Source organism: Bombus huntii, chromosome 6, assembly GCF_024542735.1.
Source record: "Bombus huntii isolate Logan2020A chromosome 6, iyBomHunt1.1, whole genome shotgun sequence".
NCBI classification, from domain to species: Eukaryota; Metazoa; Arthropoda; class Insecta; order Hymenoptera; family Apidae; genus Bombus; species Bombus huntii.
In genome coordinates this window covers 7,287,283-7,310,340 of record NC_066243.1, presented here as the reverse complement: position 1 = coordinate 7,310,340, position 23,058 = coordinate 7,287,283, and the positions used below count along the sequence as shown (strand labels likewise).

General features: G+C 34.2%; 1 protein-coding gene across 12 annotated transcripts in view; it reads left to right on the top strand.

The window, feature by feature from the left end:
- Positions 1-23,058, top strand: part of LOC126866564 (dual 3',5'-cyclic-AMP and -GMP phosphodiesterase 11-like) — a 140,388-nt gene that overhangs the window by 101,434 nt on the left and 15,896 nt on the right. For 7 of the 12 annotated variants that reach the window (XR_007689924.1, XR_007689925.1, XM_050620317.1 and 4 more), the window contains one exon: positions 22,040-22,283. Coding sequence is in view for 10 of the 12 variants with exons in the window: in XM_050620317.1 (XP_050476274.1) it covers positions 22,040-22,283 (244 nt within the window). In the remaining 2 variants the exon portion in view is untranslated. The remainder of the gene's footprint in view (positions 1-22,039; positions 22,284-23,058) is intronic. The other 5 variants (XM_050620321.1, XM_050620318.1, XM_050620323.1 and 2 more) reach the window with 1 other exon arrangement.

Below are 23,058 nucleotides of genomic sequence, written 5' to 3'. Positions count from 1 at the left end.
ACAGCTTCAGTTAGATCTTTTTCTGCTTCTGAACAATATAACGACGCCTACTTTGCTCATTATCTTCGTGCAATAATAATGCTATGTCAGACTAGATGTTTCAGAGATAAATGTAGAAATACATATTATCAAACGAGAGTCATTACGCGAGACGGGAAATTACTGTTCTTACATATTATGCTACTCGAAATTAATTGGTAATATAAACACCAAGTATCTCCGGTTACCATTCCGTGCCTGCACGGTTAATATGCACCAACTACCCGGAGCACTATCATTTCAGCGATGAATTTGGTACAGTCGCCTACGAGAATCGGTTCATTTCGTCGTATAGCGATATAACGTGATAGACCATCCCTGTATGTATAATAGACATTGCTGTTCATTCTCAGCGAAACGCTTCTCAGACCACGTTCCCTCGATGATCATTCGTATTGAACTGAATTATACATTTTATCAAAAATTTGTACAGAATCGATTAAGAAGTTAACGTTCTAGAAATGAACGAATGCAACGTGATTGTATTCTCTTCTGCTTGTTTCTTCCAACATCTTAATTTACGACGATGATAAAATGTTGCAGAGAAAACGGGAATAGATATGAAAGAAACGATAGTATAGCACACAAATGAAATTACAGAAGAATTGATTTAATACAAACATGAACACAATATATCATTTTACTCGTCGACATAATTAATATGCGTTCGATTGCAGTCAATGAGATATGTAAAATAATGGCATATACTTTAAGACATCTTCTTAACAATAATCATCTTCCTGTAAATTGTCAGCGATCGCCACCCTACGAAAAGGATATACGTAATTCCGAGAAAAAATATTTGATACATACATAAAACTATGTATGAATAAAAATATGTATATTCTACATAGGTAAAGTTAATAGGCTAAGTTACGAGTACTATTGAAAAATGTATGTTTTTAAGCGAGGCTACCCACAGAGCTATCTATGGTGTCCATTTTGCCTTGTAGATAGTACAAAGATCCGTAGGAATTACTTTATTAAAAATAACACAGTTAAGTTGTATACACGTGCAACTGGTCCTATTTATACGGAATACGGGTTAGATTGGGTATTTTCCATATTATCATAAGCGTAAAAATTATTTCCTGAAAAGTCTCATCTTATCAGTTACGGGTGAAAATTTCGATAACGTACTAGTTTCAGCAGGGAAGAGTATTTCCCGGAAGCGTAGTTTAGCGGTGGGAAACACAAAAAATCGAATGACACGATAGGGAAAACAAGGCTGATGCTGATATTTATTGCACGACCTCGATGTTACCACTCCAATACATATCGCTAGTAGCCGATCATTTTTCGAAATAATTATGCTGTGCTATGTAGCATTATGAAACCTGATGATTAGAGGAAACAGCGCGCACGATCAAGTAATCAGATAGAAAGTACTCACAGCGATAGATCGGTCTGATTTCCGATCGATTATCGTAATCGTTTCGCGTATGCTATTGTACGAAAGGAGCAGTCCTGTTATTGCGAAACAGTTACATACGCCAAAAAAGAAACAAAAAGGAAAGAAGGGAAAGAGAAATGAACGGCTTTTATGGAAATCGGTTTATTCGTCGAAAATGCTTATCAGGCGCCAGCGTAATTTAGTACTGACAGTGAGTCGATTTTCGTTTATCTTCCCATTACGATTGCGCTTACTATAGTTGGCAAGTAACTATTGAACTTCGTACTTGAATGCTTTGTGCGAAGATCGAAACTGCAAGTCATTTACTAGAAGACATCCATCCATGAAAGTTTCATTATCCTAAATGTACATTTTCACTCATGACGTATCTCTGTTCGTCGGTTATTCTTCTCTTTTTAATTTTTAATCTTCATCGTTTATGTGGAATCGTCTCTTTCTGCATTTTCATATAGAGAAGGTGAGAATGAATTGAAAGATAAAAATTCGTAGATAGGAATAACGAAAGCAAACTAACCTCGCAAGTAAAGTAGAAGCGAAGCGTTTCAAAATTAAAATTATAATTTAAAACTCGGATTAAAATTCGGCAGTAGAAACTACCATTTGCGTAGTAAAATATGTAAAATACCGTGTGAAGATAATTCGATTGAAGAACTTATTTTATCGAGTTAAGAATTGTGTTCTTACTTTCTATCAAAATATTCGAACCAAACCGATCAAAAGTATATACGTAGTTGTTGAAAATTTTATATTTTATGTAACCGACTATAAAAACCGGAAATTTGTTCAAAAGTTTGCGAAAGGGGAGGATTATGTAAAATAAAATAAAATACATTCAAACCGATCATAATACAATTATGTTAAAATAGGGCGTATTATTGACGAGCAAAGCTAATCGTAAAGAGTTATTTTTTCACAATTCATTTTGCAAATAAGGTTACTGTTTTTATCATTTTTTTAAATTACGCTGGTCAAAAATCTTATTGCTCTCTGGAAATAAAACAGAAATTTTACATAAAATTGCTTGAAGATTCACCGACTTGTTTACTCGAGTCTCATTCAAGAAGGCGTTCTCGCGTTTGATCTGAGAGCGGGTATTTAAATTTGTTTACGTCTATTTCTACAAGTCACTGCGAAAACAGTTTAATTGAACTAGCGATGAGAAACAAAATAATGAGAAATGTAAGAATAATGAAGCGAATGTCTACGTCTACGTTTCGTTTCTGCTATTACTATTTCCCTATACGTACGCATAGAAATCAGAGCGGTTCACTCATCGATCTGCTCCAATTACAATTTCCTTTAAAATTTAAACTTTCTATATTGCACAAAAATACCATGGCCAAGATAGAAACAACGTAAATATCAGCTAGAAACACGCGGCAACGTCAGTTGAGATATACGCACGTATCTCTATCGGAAGGTTGCTGGAAGTTTTCAGGAAATTAGAATACTTAATGATCACTGTTTCGTTATTCCACGTTGGTGACGAACGAAGAAGATAAACGTTGCGTAGTGAAGCAGCTATTCTCGAGGAAGTCAAGCAATCAAACCGAGCAATCGTGGCTGGTGGAACAGATAGGTCAGCTTGGCGCCACCAAGCCGAGTCGCAACGAATGAAGGCCGCTTGGTCGCATGTTCGTGTTTGCTACCTTACTGTTCCTCGCCACCCAACACCGGCAGCACCATAATGCGTCTGGCACTGTCACCATTAGCGGTAACGGGTAATGCTTGGATTCCACGCAATCAACCAAACGATTTAGCGATCATGAGGAAAATTCACGAAATTTCTTCCAGTCTGAGAAATTTTGTTCACAAGCGACGTAGTCGTCGAGAATAATTCATTCGTTGGTGTTGTCGTTAGTTGGAAACGAGAAATATTTAGGAGTATGAATCAACGTGTTCGATCATTCGATAATTCAAGAACAGTGCTCCAACAATCGATGATCAATCGACGGACAGTCTAACAATTTCGACGATGAAACGAGTGTTATCACTCGTTTGATAAATAGTATCAGATAGATGGCAGTACATTTTATGTAAAAGATTCTGCACAAAATATGACCGATAAGGGAAGCCAGAGGTGGATTAAAACTTTTACCGGGAGATTGCCGACATCGTCGACTCTCCATTTCTAATTCATTAATTAAATCCTATGTAGAGCGATCCCAAATCTCTACCCGCCCACCAGGAATTTTCCCAAAGTCCCCGATGACCTGTTCGTCCCCGAGAGAACCTTTTCCATATGAAACGGAAAGCCTAATGAACGGCAAAAAGTGGATTAATATGTTTTGGAATGTACAATTTTAAAGCTTCCTAAATGATAGCTATTTCGAATTTTCGAATCTACTTTCAAAAAGTGTGCATTAGCATTGAATTGTTTAGCATTCTAATTGCGATAAAGTAAAAAGTATATGTCGGTACATATAAAGATAAATTTGTAATTGATCAATACAGTAGATACAACGTGTTTCAGGAATGGACAAAGCACACAGGAACAATGAGAAAAGTTCACATAAACATGTGCCCTATTTGATCGTGTTTCAAAGTTACAGTCACTTTTGCGTTACAGTAATCCGCGATAGCTTGTGCTCATAGGAGGTGCTCGAAATGATCACTCTCGGTTCGTACGCAAGTTTGTAGTTGTGTCAAAGAATTTCGCAATCTTTCAATAATTCCGGGTGTCTGTCGAATAATACAAGCAAAGGTAGCCATTTCGAGCAAGTTTCTATGAAGATACGCTGCCGTGGATTATCGTAACGCAAACCTGGCTACGACTTCGAAACAAGTTTAAATAGGACACGTGCTTATAACATGAACTTTTTTCATTGTTTTCGTGTGCTCTGTCAGCTCCTGAAGTTGATCCCACATGTTCCGAAACGCTCCATATATGTTGAATAAAAATGCTGCAGAAGTTGCTGAAACGATTCATCTTATTCTTAGTGACAATGCGGTAGTACGTGCACGTTAAAAATGACATCATAAATTTTTCAAAGGAGATCCCGATTCTAGCCCGAAACGTTCGCGTTTCAGTGGCTGTAAGAAAATAAAAAAAAAAAAAAAATGGTCGGAAGAGGATTGCGGAATGAAAATAGCAGAAAAATGGTAATCATACGTATCAAGAGATATGATACTTTAATGATTCGGATAATATTTCTACTGTTGAAAATAAAGATAAGTTTTGTTTACAGAAGCAGGCCTACGTAAAATATCAAGTTAAAAGCACAGGATTTTTTATCACATTCAATAATGAATGTTTTTACGCACTGTACACTCTAAAGCTTGTCTTGTATTTTATGCGTAGCCATTCCCATTCTAATCTGGTATTATCGAAATTACCAGTCGTCCTATCTGTCTTTATTAAGATCGACGAGCTTTGTGCGGCAATACGTAGTATACGAGTATGCGAAGATTGCAGTGAGACATGTCCATACCTGTGGTGTCTAGAAAATGGCGTGTACTATTAATTATAACTAATGCGCGTCTCCGTCAGTAATCATGGTTAACGATCGGTTATACTGGCTTCGTTCCATACGTGCCTTTATCCTTACGCGAACGTGTAACTGGTTCACATGGATGGGTGCAACATTTTTTTAACAATACATTCTCTCATGTGCTGCATTACCTGTGCGTATAAATACGTTGCGAGGTTTTTTACCATTAATTAACACAAAAATTAATATTTATATAATCAACATAGTGGTAAACATATTGAAAGATCTATCGATTAGATTATATGAAGAGAAAATGAAGTACAAAACTTCAGAAACTGTTTTCTTTTCTTTTCTGTAGATTTCTCTTTGAAAAACTTCAATCGCGCATAAAATTTAAACTTGGCAAACCAATATCGTAAAGTATCCAGTTTCTGTTGAAACAAGTCGATATTCTTTCCAGACTCGAAATAAAAATATTAATTGAAGCACTTTATGTAAGAAACATGTGTGTCCAGCGAATTATCATACCGAGTATTATGGTACAAAAACTATTTGTTCGTCTGTTCTACCACATACCATTCTGGATTATTTCCAAAACTATTAACGGAGACGAACTCTGGTTATGGCGTGATAATGAGGTAGCACGGTAATGGACGTTTATTTTGAATCGGCAGAACGGCGAAACTTACTATACAGAAAGCAACTTCAGTTGTGCAACCAGTTTGCTCGTCCTAATAGACATCCTGTTTTCTTGCGGTAGTCCGCTTTAATTAAACGTTTTACCCATTTGTAGTAATTTCTAGATCGATTGATAAAAAACAATGCGACTTGAATAATGCATTAAATTTGGCACGAAGTATAGGTACATACCACTGTTTTTGCGTGCCAAGACAATCGCGGTTAGAGTTACATAATTTTAGTAAAATATAGTCAACTATTTCTATAACAATCGTTTCACGTTGTATGGAAGCCGTGTTATAGGAGGGCTGTCGCAATTTTTGCACCATGTTATATCGAAATTGTGCTTTCAGAGTGCCGTGTTACAAGAGAGTCGAGAGTTCTAACAATGTGTGAAAATTAACAAACTATTTTCCATTATACAGGCTGTTCCGGGTTTTCCCTGTTGAAAGATGTCGGTATATTCTAAAAGTTTATTCTAAAGGTATATTTCTAAAAAGTGTCATATAAACACGTGCCATTTTTAAAGATTTATAACGTTCAGTAACGTCTTTTCGACAAAATATGAATAGATTAGAGATATTTACATCTAGTATCATAATACTTAAACGAGTCCATTTTCTGTCAAGATTGACAGCGACAAAAAATTCCTTACTCTTTAAAGATCTCGTTCATAACTCGTGCAAGTTGGAGTGGAGAAGTTATCGTGATACTTTCTAACTGTACTGCCAGATGTAAATATTTTTCACCAATTCATACCTTGTACCGCACGTTTATTACCGCTATTTTATATTATGTTAATTACACTTACATGATGATTTTTCTTATCTTGACTTATAGAATGTACCGACAACGTTTAGCTGAAAAAATCTCGGACACGCTGTATAACAGTCTACGATATGAAGCATTTGGTTCTCTTTTTTCTTGGCCAAACCTTATCAGTCTGTTCTGTACGTATAAATAATAAAAAAAAATATTATAGAAAATTGATCAGAAAGCTATAGCGATAACAATACGAAATATGACAGAAGTGGTAGTGGATTTATAGTTAGTATGTGATACAGAAGAAAAGTAGATTGACAACGAATGTAATCGTCTATCGCATAATATGTATCCTATTTCAAAATGTTCATCAATCCCGTCAATCGACGCAACACTGACAATGGCAAGAAATTGAATTCCTCTCTATACGAAGTTCATTTTCATTGTTCTTCGCTTCAATCCATCAATCATCACGTCGCTTCATATTGATTTATTATTTTTCTTTTTTCTTGTTGCAAATTTCTTCATACGTAAAAACCAAAGGGCGAATATAAAACAGATATAAAACGGGAATCGGATAAACTTGGACGCCAAATTACAATCCCCTTCGCATTCTTTACTTTTCTTATAACATCTCAAAGGAAACTTCGATTGAATCATACTCAAATATGTACATTTTTTTTGTCGTCATGATCATATGATAGAAGAATATTCGGTAAATTTCATTGGCATTTTACTAAATTTATGTGCTTATTCGTAAGTAACTTAGAAACCAGTTGATCGCGCAATGTATCATGATATTTATTGAAAATAGTCTCCTTCGTACAAATCTGGAATAATCCACATATATAATCGTGAATTATGAGCTAACCTGCCTGAATGTCTCTACTCTAATCATAAATTATCGTTTCTCTCATATCGTCGATATTGCATCATGTTTGATTCGAGTGAAATTGATGAGGATTCGTGTATGTTGTACACGAGGCATATGACAGAGATCGTTCTTGCCTGATGGTCGTATGACAGTGACGACACACGGTTTTTCTCTGATGTGCAACATCCGCTCACATCCATACGTGTACACCGCGCGTGTCTGACCGTATACATATTAACAGAAGGAGAAAATGAGAGAGAGAGAGAAAGAGAGAGAGAGAGAGAGAGAGAACAAGAAAAAGAGCGACAGCGGGACAGCAGAAGAAAAGAGCATACGCACGGACATGCAAAACGTGCTGGAAAAGGTGGGGTTCGGTGCGTCGAAGCAAAGCCAAATGCTTCGACGATCGAAAGTATCCTGGTTATTGTTCTTGCCGGCATGTTACAAACAACATCGCGTCATTCGGTAGAAACCAAACATCGTTGTTATGATAATATAAGGCAAGGCAGGACGATGTCTGTTTTTGGTATTGGATACGTGATTTAGATACGTATTAGATGCGTTTTGAAGTAGATGCACGTATGTATATGTGTATGTATAAAACACTACGTTAGAAAGAAATTAATATCGGTGTTAAATTCCGTAACATTGGCCGTAGCGTAGTATCTTTATCGATTATAGGTTTCAAGATATTTTCAGATATTCGTCCGTTCACTCGTAAAAATCATCGATATGCTTAATCCTTTGCAAATGATAAGAATGAAACAATGGAAATAGGTGTGATTATTACACTACACGATAGTTTATCGTCTGGCTCGAGATCTATCATTAATTCCGATCGAATTACTTTCAACGCTCGAATAAATCAATTTTTATAAATAGGTCAAAGAGGAGTTTAACCTTCGGCAACGGAAATTTTGTTTGTCCATTGAAAAGAACAAAAATGACAATTGGTCGCAATCTTTTACTTCGATCGGAGGCCTGAAAAGCACTAATCGTTACAAACGGACTATTATAAGACACGATGATATAGCAATAGATAAACATAGTGGGATTTAAAAGATACGTATTTAACTTGTACAAGCTACATGATGCTATAAAGAATTACAACGTAATTAAGATTTTGAAGTCGTTGCTTGTATGCAACCGTTTTCCTGTTGATGCATTTCGTCGGGGACATATTGTAGGTTAAAATACAAAAGGACGGAATAATCCCGATGCGACAGCGCGAATCGGAGCCGACGGAACCTGTGGAAAAACACGGCTACGGTTTACCGGGTAAAATTCCTACGTTGCTGGTTTGTTCCCACTGCAAAAAGTCCCATGCTAATTCAACGTTGAACGCTTGAGAACTCATCACGGATGAGTTAGCACGCCTCATGATCCTTCGCAACGTCGAGCTTTGGATCCCGATTACACCGAGAGGGGATGCCGCGACATGGTAATAAACCTTCGTAACCTTTGTATCAGTCCAAGGGAGAAAACGAGTGCACACAACTTATTCTTCTATTCACTTTTTTCTTCGCGAGGGAATTTTTTGAAATCTCTCAGCGCGACGCAGTCAGGGTCTTTGGTACCTTTCTTTTTCACAATCTCGAACCGTTTCTAACTCCAATTGTAAAATTAAGGGTAACGTAATTCGCTTATCCTTTTCAAGTCGTTACTGATTTGTACGACGTTAGTAGCGAAACAGGAAATGAAGAAAAGAGATCTGTTCTTAAAAAGTTATTCTAACAATTTTTTATTATAACGTAGAAATGTGTAATATAATATTAATATAGGTATATTAATGTTACAATAAAACATTGTGAACTATACGGAAGTGGTAGTAACGAGGATACAACAGAAATAGGATAGGCTGATATTATAGACCGATGTACGAGTATTTCCATGTATATGATTTTTAGGTGCACGTATACACAGTAACTCTTAATTGGATGGTGTGCTTAAAATAAATGGCTAGAAGAGTGTACATAAGGAAATAAATCCTAAATGATCATTTTTATAGGTTTATGTAATTAATAGAACTGTGTGCTTAAATCCTGAACAAAAAGATAAAATGAAATTCTTTTTAGATAATTTCTCGTCATATAAATGGCCATGGTAGCTTTCAAAATATATAGATACTTCATTTCCATACGAATATTTTGAATACCTTACCATTATTTTTCAAACTTATTTTATTTTCGAAATATTATTCCAGATGACGCAGTTGCATCTATGCAATTATTATCGATGCTTCTCCAGTGAAATAAACGTCTTTGTGCTACGGTCACAACATTGTTAAACCAATTTATCAAATGCCCACATCTGAAAATTCTAAAAACTCAAAGATAATTAAAAGATATATATATATATATATATATATATATATATATATATAAGATATCCTAGAGGTTGAAACAATTCTTGAAACGTTTATACAGAATTTTAGACCATTTATAATTAAATTCAATTTTAATATACACATCCTATCAGAAGCGTATCTCTTATCCAAATACATAAATGAAATTTTGATTAAATATCGATAACGATTAAACGATCACAATGAATTAACTTTACAAGTAAACTGATAGGTATAATAGAGCATGCGAGCGGTTCAAAGAATTCCTTTTGCGATATTGGCGTGTCCAAATGACTTTGGACGTGCATCGAATAAGAAATAATCGTTTAAATAAACGATCGAATGCTAAATAACGATCGAATCACGAAAGTAACCGCTCTTATGATGTGCTTATCGTATATGGACTGCATGTGTGATGTAGCCATTATAAGAAAGGTAGTGTTTACGACTGCAATGGAATTCGACGGAACAATAGACATTACCATCGGTTTTAGCGAGGTTTCGGGACTCGTTATTGTTAACGCTTATGTTCTTTTACATATCCATACGGCACGTTGCTAAAGAATATGTTCTGTTTGCGATAGTGATAATCATAATAACCTCAGAAAATGTGACAAACAATTTTCGTTATGCCAACAAACATACTGGTAATTAAGCATAGTGAAATTACTGATTTAATATCCTGCTACTGAAATTGCACTGATAAAACGGTTCGTATCTACATACGTTTTTTAGTTTCATCCATTTAAAATACATGCAATTACGAGATATCAAGAACGTGCATATTGATAATTAAAATATTTATTTGGTTATATCTTAAATTCTCGCAAATTCGATTATAGAAACAATAAACTTATTGGAACATAAATTTGAATTAAATCGTCCATTAATCTCCATCATTTTGGAACAATATATGCGTTGACCATATCAACCGCATATATTCCATAATATTCACATTGAATAATAATATCGTAACTACATATACCAACAATGATATAGTACCATACAGTGCAACAAATACAGCGTGTCAATGCGCAGTTTCTGTAATTACATTGTAAGTATGAAAGTACATGCTTTATTGAATGCTGCAAAAAATAATTTGAAGAATTGAGCGTTAAGATGTTCAAAAGATGTATAAAACTTGATTTTATAATAACAATTAGAAAGACACGCGAAATAGATTGAAAATCTATTTTGCAGCCAGAAGGCTCTTCCTAGTTAAAAATGTTGAGCGCAGTTAAAGGTTACTTAAAATTAATAGCGAAAGTGAATTGGTACCACAAAAATAAGATTGTTCAGCTAATAAAAAAAGGATCGTACGGTTGTTTCAAAAAATTAAAATAATTTTTAGGAAAGAGACACGAAAAAAGTGGAAGTAGTAATTTTAGTACAAAATATATATCTCCATTTGTAATCGATATGTTGTTCTTTTTTAGTATGTAAAAGGTTCACTCTTATACTAAATTCATTTTAAGCAACTTTCAACTTTAGGGAATCGAGGAAAGTACCGATTGTGAAAGTGTACGAATATGTTGGATCTTGAGAAAGTATCGACAAGAAACTTAGGAACAAGTGTATTTATTTTAATCGTTAATCACTCTTCAAGCGTTAAGGTTGATACGTAGATTTTGAAAAGTTGTATGATATTGAATAAAATGGGAAGGAAACGTCAAGAAATTCGTGTAACTTTTAGCTTTGTATCAATGGCATCCTTTTTGTTAGGAAAACGTTCGTCGAATCTTGAATGCGCCAGCTATGAATTTTTGTGACGATACGCATGTACGTAGGTGCCTACGCACAAGAAACAGGTCTTGTGGTTCATCTCAGGTAAGTGGATCTTCCAAGAGCCAATCAACCAACTTAATTACCAAGGGCACTCTCAGCTTGCTCACAAATCACACACCTTCATAACTCTCGAGTTTGCTGCCTGTCGATAGCTCGGCGACATGATCGGCTTACGAAACTAATGTAAATATCAAGTCTTTACAAAGATTACGATAATTTGCGGCGGAGAAATCTTCCTTTCAAAATAATCGAGTTTTACCACGTACATTGGCATAGGATTACACTTATATACACACGCATACGTAAACATATTTATTTAATAACTTCCTCATTATCGAAAGTAATATTTTAAACGAATAGTGCTGAAGTGTAACGATCCGTAGCTTTAGAAATTGTATTTGTATTACATACTTTCATTTTTTTAACTTTTATATACACACATGTAAGATCATATCTGCTTTAGATTTCGAGTTAAGGATTCTGAAACACCTTGTGTGAATTACATTAAATGTGTAATTTCTTTGAAACAAACAGTGGAAAGATTAATCGTGATCTTGTAACCTATTTTCTCTACAGTTTCATTACTTTTTTATCTACAGTTCACAATGTACTCAATTGTTGATACAATGTTCTTCATAATTACCTTCCTCGTGTAAAATCGTACGTACTCGATTAATGCTATCTGTTCCCATGATGTCGCTCTCTTAAGATTTTGTATTATCGAAGACCAAGAAAAGAATTCTTGATACACTGATTAGCCGCGTGGAATCGCGCACAGCCGTTTGATATAGCGCTAATTTAAACTGGCGCGAAATCAAGTTAGTTCCCTTTTTCTACAAATGTTTGCGGTTTAATGTATCTTAGGGAGAAATGAAGTCGGTTCGTTCGGTACGGGCCTCTGTATCTTCGCAAGTTATTGCGTGAAATGTTTTCATCAGCTTCGCCGGCTAGTCTCTCGCGAAATGAAGAGTTACGATCTGGTAGCGTTAAGGAAATGGTGTACCTTCTTCGTTCACGCACAATCAAGGACTACGATTTTCCATGTGTAGCACTGCGCCGTTTCATTGACATTTTTAGTACTGCAATGTACACTTATACGAATATCACATTTCTACGTCTCTTTAAAAGTAACAGAATTAATATTTATAAAAGGTGGTTCGTTCGTGTGTTTCGCAAATACGCGGCGTGCAGATACAATGACACTACGATCAGGAAAGAAAAATAGCTCTACGAGAAATGAAAAATGGAAAACATAAAATAAAAGTTATTCATAGAGAAGAAATTGCCTTAAATATGGTTGATGCTTTTTGTTTTGCTTCGCTCTATTTCATGCCCGGCCATAGATAAATTGTACTTTTAACGAATTACAAACATCGAACATATCGCTGTTTTGCTTTGATAGTGGCACAACTTAAAGTATTTCAAATTTTTTTTTATCGAATAGAAGGTATATATTATGTTTTTACTTTTATCATGCAAAGCGGTATGTATATGTATAATTCCATCAGTTATACGTCAGTAGGCGAAATTACTTACTTGTGCTGCTATCAATATGGCCTTAGTTTTACAACTACACGTGTTCATCTTCAGTCGTTTTCTAACGCTACAACTGAAGCGTTGTGTTCTTTTCGCGAGTAGTGGCGTATCTTGCGTTAAGTCAGCCTTATAATGTTGCTGAACCGACAGACGTTTCTTCGTAAAGTTTAAGACGCCCCTCCACCGAAGTTTCCAGTTGTGCCAATATCGAAGCAAAGCGACGGTATCATAAGCGTTTATAGGAATTATTGTCAATTCTAGAATCAAAGTTATATATTAAGCGGTATAGAAAATGTTCTCATCCGTTTCTAATCTGGAACAAAGTTTATCATGCCTGAATGTGTCCCATTTTGTGCTTCGCATTATCCAACGTAATAAACATAAACGTAAGTAGAGAGTACATTAATCTACAGCAAGATGCTTTAAGCCGAGACGTAATTAAGTAATTAAGACGTAATATTTCGAATCAATTTTACTCGAAAATAGAATATCATAGAAGAAAATCATATTCTACATTGTGGTTTTATTTTTTCACGTAAAACCATGCATAACTTTCACTTAAATATTTGTAATTCGATGTTCGGTATTTCGATACTTATAAGAATGTGTATTATATGAATATTATATGCAAAGGTGTATGAATGATATTAAAAGCCATTCACGACCGAATTTAATGATATTCTTAACGTTTGTTAAGCTATTTGCAAATTGAATATGTATAGGAAAGTTACTGACTATGTATAGATATATAGCATAACAAAGAGTGTGGCTATATTCTACAATATCAGTTTCGAAGATTTACCTAGAAAAATTTTATTTCTATATGCTAAATAGTTGCGTTTTATTTTATTATATTAAAATATATAATATAGAATAATATCTTCAAGTATATAAATATATAATAGGATTGTATAGTAAGAGTCATATAAACGTACATATATCATGGGGGCATAAAAGTATCGTAAAGTATTTTACTGCTGTTGACGAACATGCAATATCGATTGCTATTATCATATGACAGACGTGAATACTAACTCCTATACGAAATGGTTATTTCTCGATGTTTCCAATGGACGTCAGTGAAGTCCGCGAAAGTAGCAAGGGAAGATCGCTAATATACAAATTTAAAAAGTTATGAAACTTTGGAGATAGAGTAGAAGATATATAAGTATATATTATGCATTTTCTCTTGTTTTTTTGCTGCGCAAATTCACTCTAAGGGTAAAATTGACACCTGAAAATCCGGCTATTTTCTGCCTTTGCGTTATAACTCTTGATAAATTCTTTATCAGCTCCTAATCCAATATCTGCTAATCCGTGATCTAAAAAATCAGAAGAAGTAGCTTTTGCCTGAAAACCTGTTTTCTATCTTTTACAGTTCGCGAGTTATATCGCAAAAGCGGGAATTGGACGGATTCTCAGGGGTCAATTTTACTCCCTTAGGGTAAATTTGGATAGTAAAAAAAAAAAAAAGAGGAAGGAAAAATGCATAATACATACCTATATATTCTTTACATATACTCTAAGTTTCATAACTTTCGGAATTTGCGGGTCGGGAATCTGCTGTTGTAAGTAACGTTTCTTACTGTAAGCAGCTTCTCGTATTCGGTTAAACTAGAAGTTAATAACTCGTAAAATCGTATTAGCCACTTACCCGATTTTAACTATATTCTTTATTCGCGTTGTTCGATAGAACAAAGTAACACGGTTTATTTGCAATCTTTTTCGATATCTTAAAAAGCCATGAGATTAGTTTCATGGCGCCATAAATCACCTTGTCAACTATGATATCGTATCTTTTCTTTCTTTCGTTTTCTTTGCGACGCAACGTTCATGGCTGCCGGGACGATGGTAATTTCATGTTCCTTGTTTGACGCAAATTTCAAGATTGATAGACACATAAAAGCGTACTATAATTTTCTATTATTCTGAGTCAACATAAGCCGAACGTTATATTTCCGTTATACCTATTTCCAGATATTTTTTACCGAACATTTTTTTCATCAAATTGCCATTTTTTTATATTTTTATTCTTATATTCTTGTGTAGAACACGTAATATTATTTACGTTAACGAACGATCTTTCTTCGCTCGTATCAAATTGATTAAGATTTCCAAATTTTCCTAACTATAAAATCATGCGACTCATTGTAGGACGGTATCGAATTTATATCGTATACTCCGATTTTGTTTTATGGCACATATCACGTCATAAAAATTTATTGTACCTACGTATAATACTTGAGCATGAAGAGACACGAATCGTTGCGTTCGCAACGTCGTATTTCTGGTTCTTTGCAGTTTATTTTGTGTGCTTTATATGGATGGCACGGTTAACCGTAGTAAAACAGAGCAGGATGTGATTCTACATGTAGAACATAAAAAAAAAGATTGGGTACAATATTTTGTCATCCGAGGCTTTATTTTCGAGATAATCGACTTTGAAGATTTGACAAGTATACTTAAATTTAGCTAATTTCGGATTGAACAAAAGTAAATATAATCGACAAGGGTTTATTCCGGAAAACAAAGAGTTATATACTCAGATATTTTTGGGGCTGTTTTATCTTCAACTTGAGGTATGTACATACAGCCAACTGTTTCGAGATTACGCAGTTCTTGCCATCTCCTTGTTAGTAAATATCTATTTCCTTTATATCTGTTCTAAATTCTGAAACTGCGCTCTCGCCGACTATGCATTTATCAATATGCCAATCACAAATATTTAAATGAAGCAAATAAAATATTTGAATCGTAAATTGAATCCGTTGTCAATACTTTTGTATTCACGATTCATGCATAACTAAAAAGATTCTGCACATATACATATTTTTGAGTTATTGCCAAAACATGTAACTTGTGTTATTATTAGTTACGTAATATCTCAATATTTAAGTTTCAAATAGTTGAAAAGTGTTTGATATTCGTAATATAGAGTTTATCGTGCAAGTTATAATAAGTTGCCGTATTTGTACTCAACATATACTTAAAATTAAAAGTGAAAATTTGAAATAATAATTTTAAGTTACGAAGTGGATAGTTAGGAAACTTCGCTGTATTTCAGATGTTCGTAGTAGAACATTAGATTGTACTCGAAAATGTGTAATTTCAAATATCGTTTTATTTACGTCACTTTCCTATTTAGAATATAATCAAAATTTGAAAAAAAAAGAAAATTTTGGGAGGTTATTGCAACTGACATCACATAGAATTGTATGCAAACCTCTAGTATATCATAATTTGTGCCTTTTTTTGTAACGGTTGTGTTGATAGCGCAGAACGTTTCAAAAGTTGAGTCAGTTGATCGTGAAATGAATATAAATTTAATCGCGACGCCATGCCGTCTCGGAATTTCCGGCATTGCTGCTGCACTACCATCTTGCAATTTATATTCCATCTTCGTTGCTCTTTCGACAATTTAACGAGGTCGTCGTATAACAAAAACTTCTGTGTGCAAATTAATATCAACGAAAGGTAGCCTAGAAGCTCTGTAACGCTTTATTTTGGTTAATTAATACTTTATGCGTTTGATCTTACTTATATAGGCCTACATACATACCATAGAAAATTTGTATGTGCATATTGTGCGTGTCGTATAAAACATTTTAATATTTTATTAGCATCATAATAATATAACGAGACGCGACTGCCAGTCGTACATTGCCAAAATTTGAATCTAAACTGAAAATATATTTAGAAGTTGCAAAGTATTTACTGCAATCTTATATCCAGTAAAACAGTAATATACAGTATTAATAGTCACCATAGTCAGCGTATAGAGAGTGTTAAAGATGGTCACACTAGATACCGAGACTTATCATTATCGTGGATGATTGCTTGTTTAAATACTTTCATCATTTCTGTAAAATATATCTTACTTATAATATAAAAATATTTTCGAGATCGTTAAAAATTTTACTAATATAACCGTGATAATTAGGTGTGGTTTCGATGACAGTGGAATTTCAAAATGTATCGTATTCACAAAACATATCCACAAGTATTCGAATATTTTCAGCAGCCGTTGTAACTAATATAATATAACGTGAATACATGACATATGTAATGACAGTATTTCTGAAGAAAAATTATTTCTTTGGGCATTTATAGAAATTCTATCAAATTCTGATTTGATTTCCAATACCTTCCAATTTTTTTGAGAATTATTAGACCAACGTAGGTTTGTCATTTGATCGTTGAAGCAGATGCGAAGTACCTTTAAGCTCTCATTTATGTCATTTCCAGCTTCGCCGTCGTTTTGAAGTTTGATCGGAAGTGGAAGACATAATCAACCGATATTTTCGTTGCGTTTTAAGTAAATTTCTGATATAATTACCAATGGTTTACTTATATCATACTTTTATTATGGTTTTCATCTATGAGAGCTATTTGTAGCCACTGGATTAAAATGGAAAATCTCATGCAAACTGCTCAAGCAACGTTTCAATTATTCTTGTAAAAAATTGTGTTCAAAAAATAAATGCTCAGAAGGACAGAGATATTTCGGAATAATGGTCCATTTCTTGACTTCGTCGTAGCCTTTGAAAGTTTATGCAACTCCGTCATGTCTCCATACGTTGTATCGGAAACATTTTAAGGATCACGAGTAAGAAGTCGTGAAAACAAGAAAGCACGTTGACACGTTTTTATTTTATTGCAACATAAAAGAGTTTTACTTTATTTGGTAGATGTTTTTTTTTATATTGGCGTATGAAAATATAGTGGAACAGAAGCGTATGGAAATTAAGTTTCAAAGACGCATGAAAACAACACAGGAAGCATATTCAAAAAGTATTCGTACGCTTCTTTTTTCTTTTTTTTTTTTTTTTTTTTTTAGACAGAATAACTTTTTACAAATTAGACCAAACCACTTGAGTTTTTTCGAAAAGTTGGAAGAATTAATTTACGATGATAACTTGTAAAAGATGGATGATGTGTAAAAAAAGTTTTAAGGAAATTGCAATCGGTCGGAAAAGCGACGAAAATAGTAAAGGTCATTTTTTACGACTTTCTTATCTGAGTCTATGGAATGTAAATGAAAATTTAAAAAGTACGTTTTATCGTTTTATGTTGGTCATATGTATCTACATATAGAAAATTTTATCGAAATCGGTTAACGTTGCTATGAGCTATAAACGGCTAAAAATGGTGAAAGCCGCAGCTTTTCACGACTTTCGATCTACTAAATCTACACCTTTCGATGCCTTTCGCTTGTTTCTACATCAATCGATTTCGATGTTTTCAGCGTGTAATAGGAGAAATATATTTACAGAACGTGTTATTTAAATTTTTTATTACAGGTTTAGATTTTAAAAATCTGTAAAAAGTGACCTTTTTCTTCGCAATTCCGACCGATTGCAATTTTTAACAATTTTTTTTACTCGTTGTCTAGCAAACTAATTTTTCTAATTTGTAAAAAAAAAAAAAAACCCTCAAGTCGTTTGATCTAATTTTAGAAAAGTTATTGCGTTTTAGAGTGTACGAATATTTTTTACATTCACTGTACATAATCTTGTTTTACGACAAAATGCGTATCCATGTTTATGGAAGTTTGCAACTTGCAAACTTTTATTCGTAAAAAGAATGGCATGAAAATCCTATTAAATTCTAGAAGTTTTGTCGAATTTGGTCAGAAATTTTATCGATTTTCATTTATGATATAAGTAACGTAAAATCAGATTGTTACGTCGCGTAACACTCTACCTAGCCGAGGCCTAACCGCAGGCAATATGGCAACCAGATGTCTTCGGATACTCGCAGCGTATCCTCCATAGTTTCAAGGACCTTCCATAAATCTCATAGATTTCCTAGAAAAGGTCCTTCAAACCAAACAAACATCTGTTTCCGAAGAATTTCCAAAGACTATTGTCTACCACGGCTTAACTAGGGAAAGTTAGTTTTTCTCACGTACGCTGCAACTTTCCTCCCACTAACCACTTTCTCTCGAGGGCGGTTAAGACCCTTCGTTTAACCAATTAACAACGAAGCCTATTTCCCTCACTCTCTTAACTAACATCGGCACCAACAAATCCGATGGTCCCGTGCGCTAGACACACCCATCCTTAGCTTTCCTCCGAGACAGCATCGTCTCCCAAGACAGTACTGATTTTACATCCTTCGAACGGTCAACATCCTTCCACCGGGTATACACACCCGCAGATCAGTCACTCATTCATCTCGTACATACGCACCAGCGTAATTGCCTTCGTTATAAGTTGTTGGAATAAACGGTGAAATATAACTTACTCTACTGTGTCATATTCATTTAACCACCTCTGTTATCTTAACCGAAACAGGGGAACGACTACTTCGCGGCGTCGATTCACCGAATCGTAGCGAGAATTTACGCCTCTCGCTGACGCGTTTTCCTCGCGACCGCGTCTCTCCGCGAACGGTCGTAACACAGATGACGAAAGAAAATGCTTGTTTGTTATAAGGCATACAATACAGGTGCAAGGTTGTACTAATTGATACCTCATTAATTGCTTGAAATTAAAATACGTTATATCTATTTCGAAATATTTTTCAGGAGAAAGATTACGAATTATGTGATTTTCGCAGTTATTATAAAATCTATTCCAAGTATCTCTTATTTCTAAGGTATAACAATGAACATATCTTACGGTAAATTAAGGTTGAAGTTCCTTCTTCATTGCGTTTTGTACTTACGTTCTAAACAGTATTTAATTGCGTCGGAATCAACACGATATGACGTTACGTGGTAGAAATGCAAAGAACTGAGTGACGTGATATATTACCCGAGAGAAGAATTCTCGTGTATTTTTTTATTTACGAATTGGTTTCTAAGGAGGTTGTTCATTTATGATTGGTTGATTCTGTTCCAATAAAAAGTGTAATTCGCGAATAAGCTAAATAAGTTTTATTGTTCTTTAAAGATGACTGTAGGGTAAGTCTTCAGAATCTCAATGGGAAGTTTTAGAAAGTGACCACGATGTTGTCTATAACGATGCACGATGAGTTGCATAACCTGTTACAAGTGAATATCTCCTAAATAGAATAAGTTATCGACATCCTGTTTATTAGAACACCTATAATTACAAAGGATACAATATTAACAGTGCGTGAGATTTGTTCAAACATTGTTCTAGAGACCAGTTTCTCTCTAACTTTGAAATAACTTTGACAGGTGAGATTTGCGGCGTAATCTACATATGGATATTAACTTCGATTTAACGATCTATTTAAAAATGTGTGGAAGTTCAAGACTACCTATGAGTCCTTTAAACCCCGTATCGTGACATTTTGACACCGCGAAACTAATTAGTTGGCGAGTAATGATAGCAAATTACTACGTATTATTGAATCAATTCCACAATTAAGAAGTAAATTTCATCTGTCAAGATTTCTTGAATAAATCATTGTACTCAGCAGGTCGTGCGTGGAATTTTATTTAAAACGACTAACATGTGAGTCTGATAATTCGAAATTTATTGGGTATGAAAGAAATTCACAAACGTATACTGCGAACAATATATCCTTTGTAAATATGTGTAAATATACCAACATACCTCAACGTTTCGTTTCTCATAAAATATATTCATTTGTGCTATGATAGTTTGCGTGGTGCACGCTGTTGCAAATCGTCCCAAGGATTTGTGGACGCTAATTGCCAGCATTAAAAAGATTTCAATCTGGTACTTACTAACTTACCTTTCTCCTTCCCTCTTTCTCTCTCTATCTCTCTCTCTCTCTCTCTCTCTCTCTCTCTCTTTCTCTTCCTTCTTCTCTTTCTCATTCTATGAGTGCATACGTTCATATTCGCGGATGTTTATATTTTGGCAGAATTTTTTATCATATGCATTTGCACGTAGCAACACAGGCATTTATCATGCATAATCTTAAACATAATTTATCACGTACTTTTGTAAAATATTCATAAATTTATATTTATTCATATTAAAATTTCTTTATCTCTCTGTTGTATCAATTAATACCTACACATGTAGAGCAACACGTTAAAGCAGAAAGGTCTATGTAACTTTAATTAATGAGTTATTGCAGTATAATGCGAAATTATAAATAATGTATTTGCCGAGAGAAAATTCTTGTAGCGCAAACTTCCAAATCGCGAGGCTTCGAGACAATCTTTTTATACATATAAAAATGTTTTATCTTTTATTTACTCTTTGTTTATACTACAATGTAATTGATAATTTACTATGAGCAGTAATTGTTTCACCTAAATTGTTTTCCAGATAGAATTTACACCAGAACGTTATATTATTATTTATATTATTATTTCTCACAATCCATTTTTTACACATTTAAATTTGATTTAGCACGTATTTTTTTAATCTCTTTATATACTAAACTTTTTTTGGTACCTTTTTCTTGTATTTGCTCTTCGACTTTGGTTTAAGTTTTTTGGGACAATTCAATTACCCGCCGCTTTTTTCTTTTTATTCTGTTTCTTTTTCCCCTCTACATTTATGGAAAACCTATTTGTCGCGGAATAAAGTGGCAATATCAAGTTCCGAAAGTCCTTTCAATACATCAAATTACGGCGAATTTTCCCCAATTTCATCTTTAATAGATACATTAGTTTTGGTCTTCCATTTCGTATTTAAATTAGGACATATTATTTTGTCGTCTTGTATTCTTGAATTGATGAAATTATTATTTTCCTTATGAAGGATAATTTACTTGATATATTTACATATAATGATCCTTACAAGTGTATGAAATAAACATTGTACTACAACGAATACAAATAAAATAAAAATTTGATCGAAGATTTTTATTTAAAACCAATTTAGTATTTATTTTACATTGGATTTTTACATCAGCAATCTTCTATTCTACTTTTTCATATGCACTGTATTTTTCAACGTTTTCTTCGATAAGCTATCTACCGTATGAAAACAGAATTGCATCGTTGAATGTATGCAAACAAAATCTGAGAATAGCAATTTCGATACGCCATAGGAAAGCTTATATTTTAATTTCGTTTCTTTTTATTTCATTCATTTTGTTCACGCGAACGCATTCAACCTGCATTATTTGCCAAGAGGATGTGTCTTTCATTGATTTCTTGCAATGTTTCCCAACGAAGAAATCGCCGATGAAATAATCTGCTTTCGAAATTTAGTTTGCTTTTTAGTTTAAGAATCGAAACGCAAAAAAGAATACGTAACGATGATAGTTGGTTTGTCAAGTAGGCCTGCACTTGCGGAGCATCGAAGAACCGAGGATGACGGCGGAGACGGCAGCTCCTTGTGTGCAGGGGATGCAAGGGGTGCAAACTGCTATGGCTGGTCAGGGTACGTTGCAACAGGTGCAAGATGGAAAGTCCGCCGGTGGTTACTATTCTTCGACTTCCGCCGTCTACGACCCGGAATACGCCCGCATGGAGGCTTGGCTCGACGAACATCCCGACTTCGTCAACGACTACTTTCTCAGGTTGTTATCAAAATGATCATATAGTTTGAGACATGTTATTACGATATTGAGTTCGGGTTGATAATCATTGCGTCTATGAAAGTTCTTTATCAAAAGATAAAGGTGACTTATTATTATTAATGTGTTTGCTAGTATAGCAGGTACATGGTACACCATAACGTCCACCGAAGGATACGTTTTATTCCTTGTACTTTTGTACAATATACTTTTGTAAACAGTAGCAGTGCATTCCTTTTTGTTAATCAAACGCACCAATTGCATTGTTTATTTATTCCGCAGTATAAGTAGAATTAAATCTAAATTAATTTTGTAACACCAGGTATATCGAGTTGTAACATAAATGAGAACTTCTTGTAGGCAACAGTGTAAGTGGCAGACATCGAATTTTATAGGAGAGTGAAGTATCTTCTTTGACTTCAAATCATTTTTGAAATTTAATTTGTTCTGATCGTTGTACGGTCTTAAATGTACGACAATCCAAATTCGTCATAAAGTTTTCTATTCTTTACTAATATAGTAGAAATTCGTCAGAAAAAGAAATGCATTTGTAGAAAAGTCTGTATGTCATTTATTAGTTGCAGAGAAAACCAAATGTGTCATTCATTTAAATTTGCTGGCATGGTAAGTACCGATCTTCTTTGTACCTAGACAACATGTATAAAAACAAAAAATATATTTTTTCAAGATTTATTACAAAATTTTTATTACAAAAGCATATTTTATAATATTCCGAGTAAGAATTATGAAATTGATAGTATTTAGTATTCGGTTATGT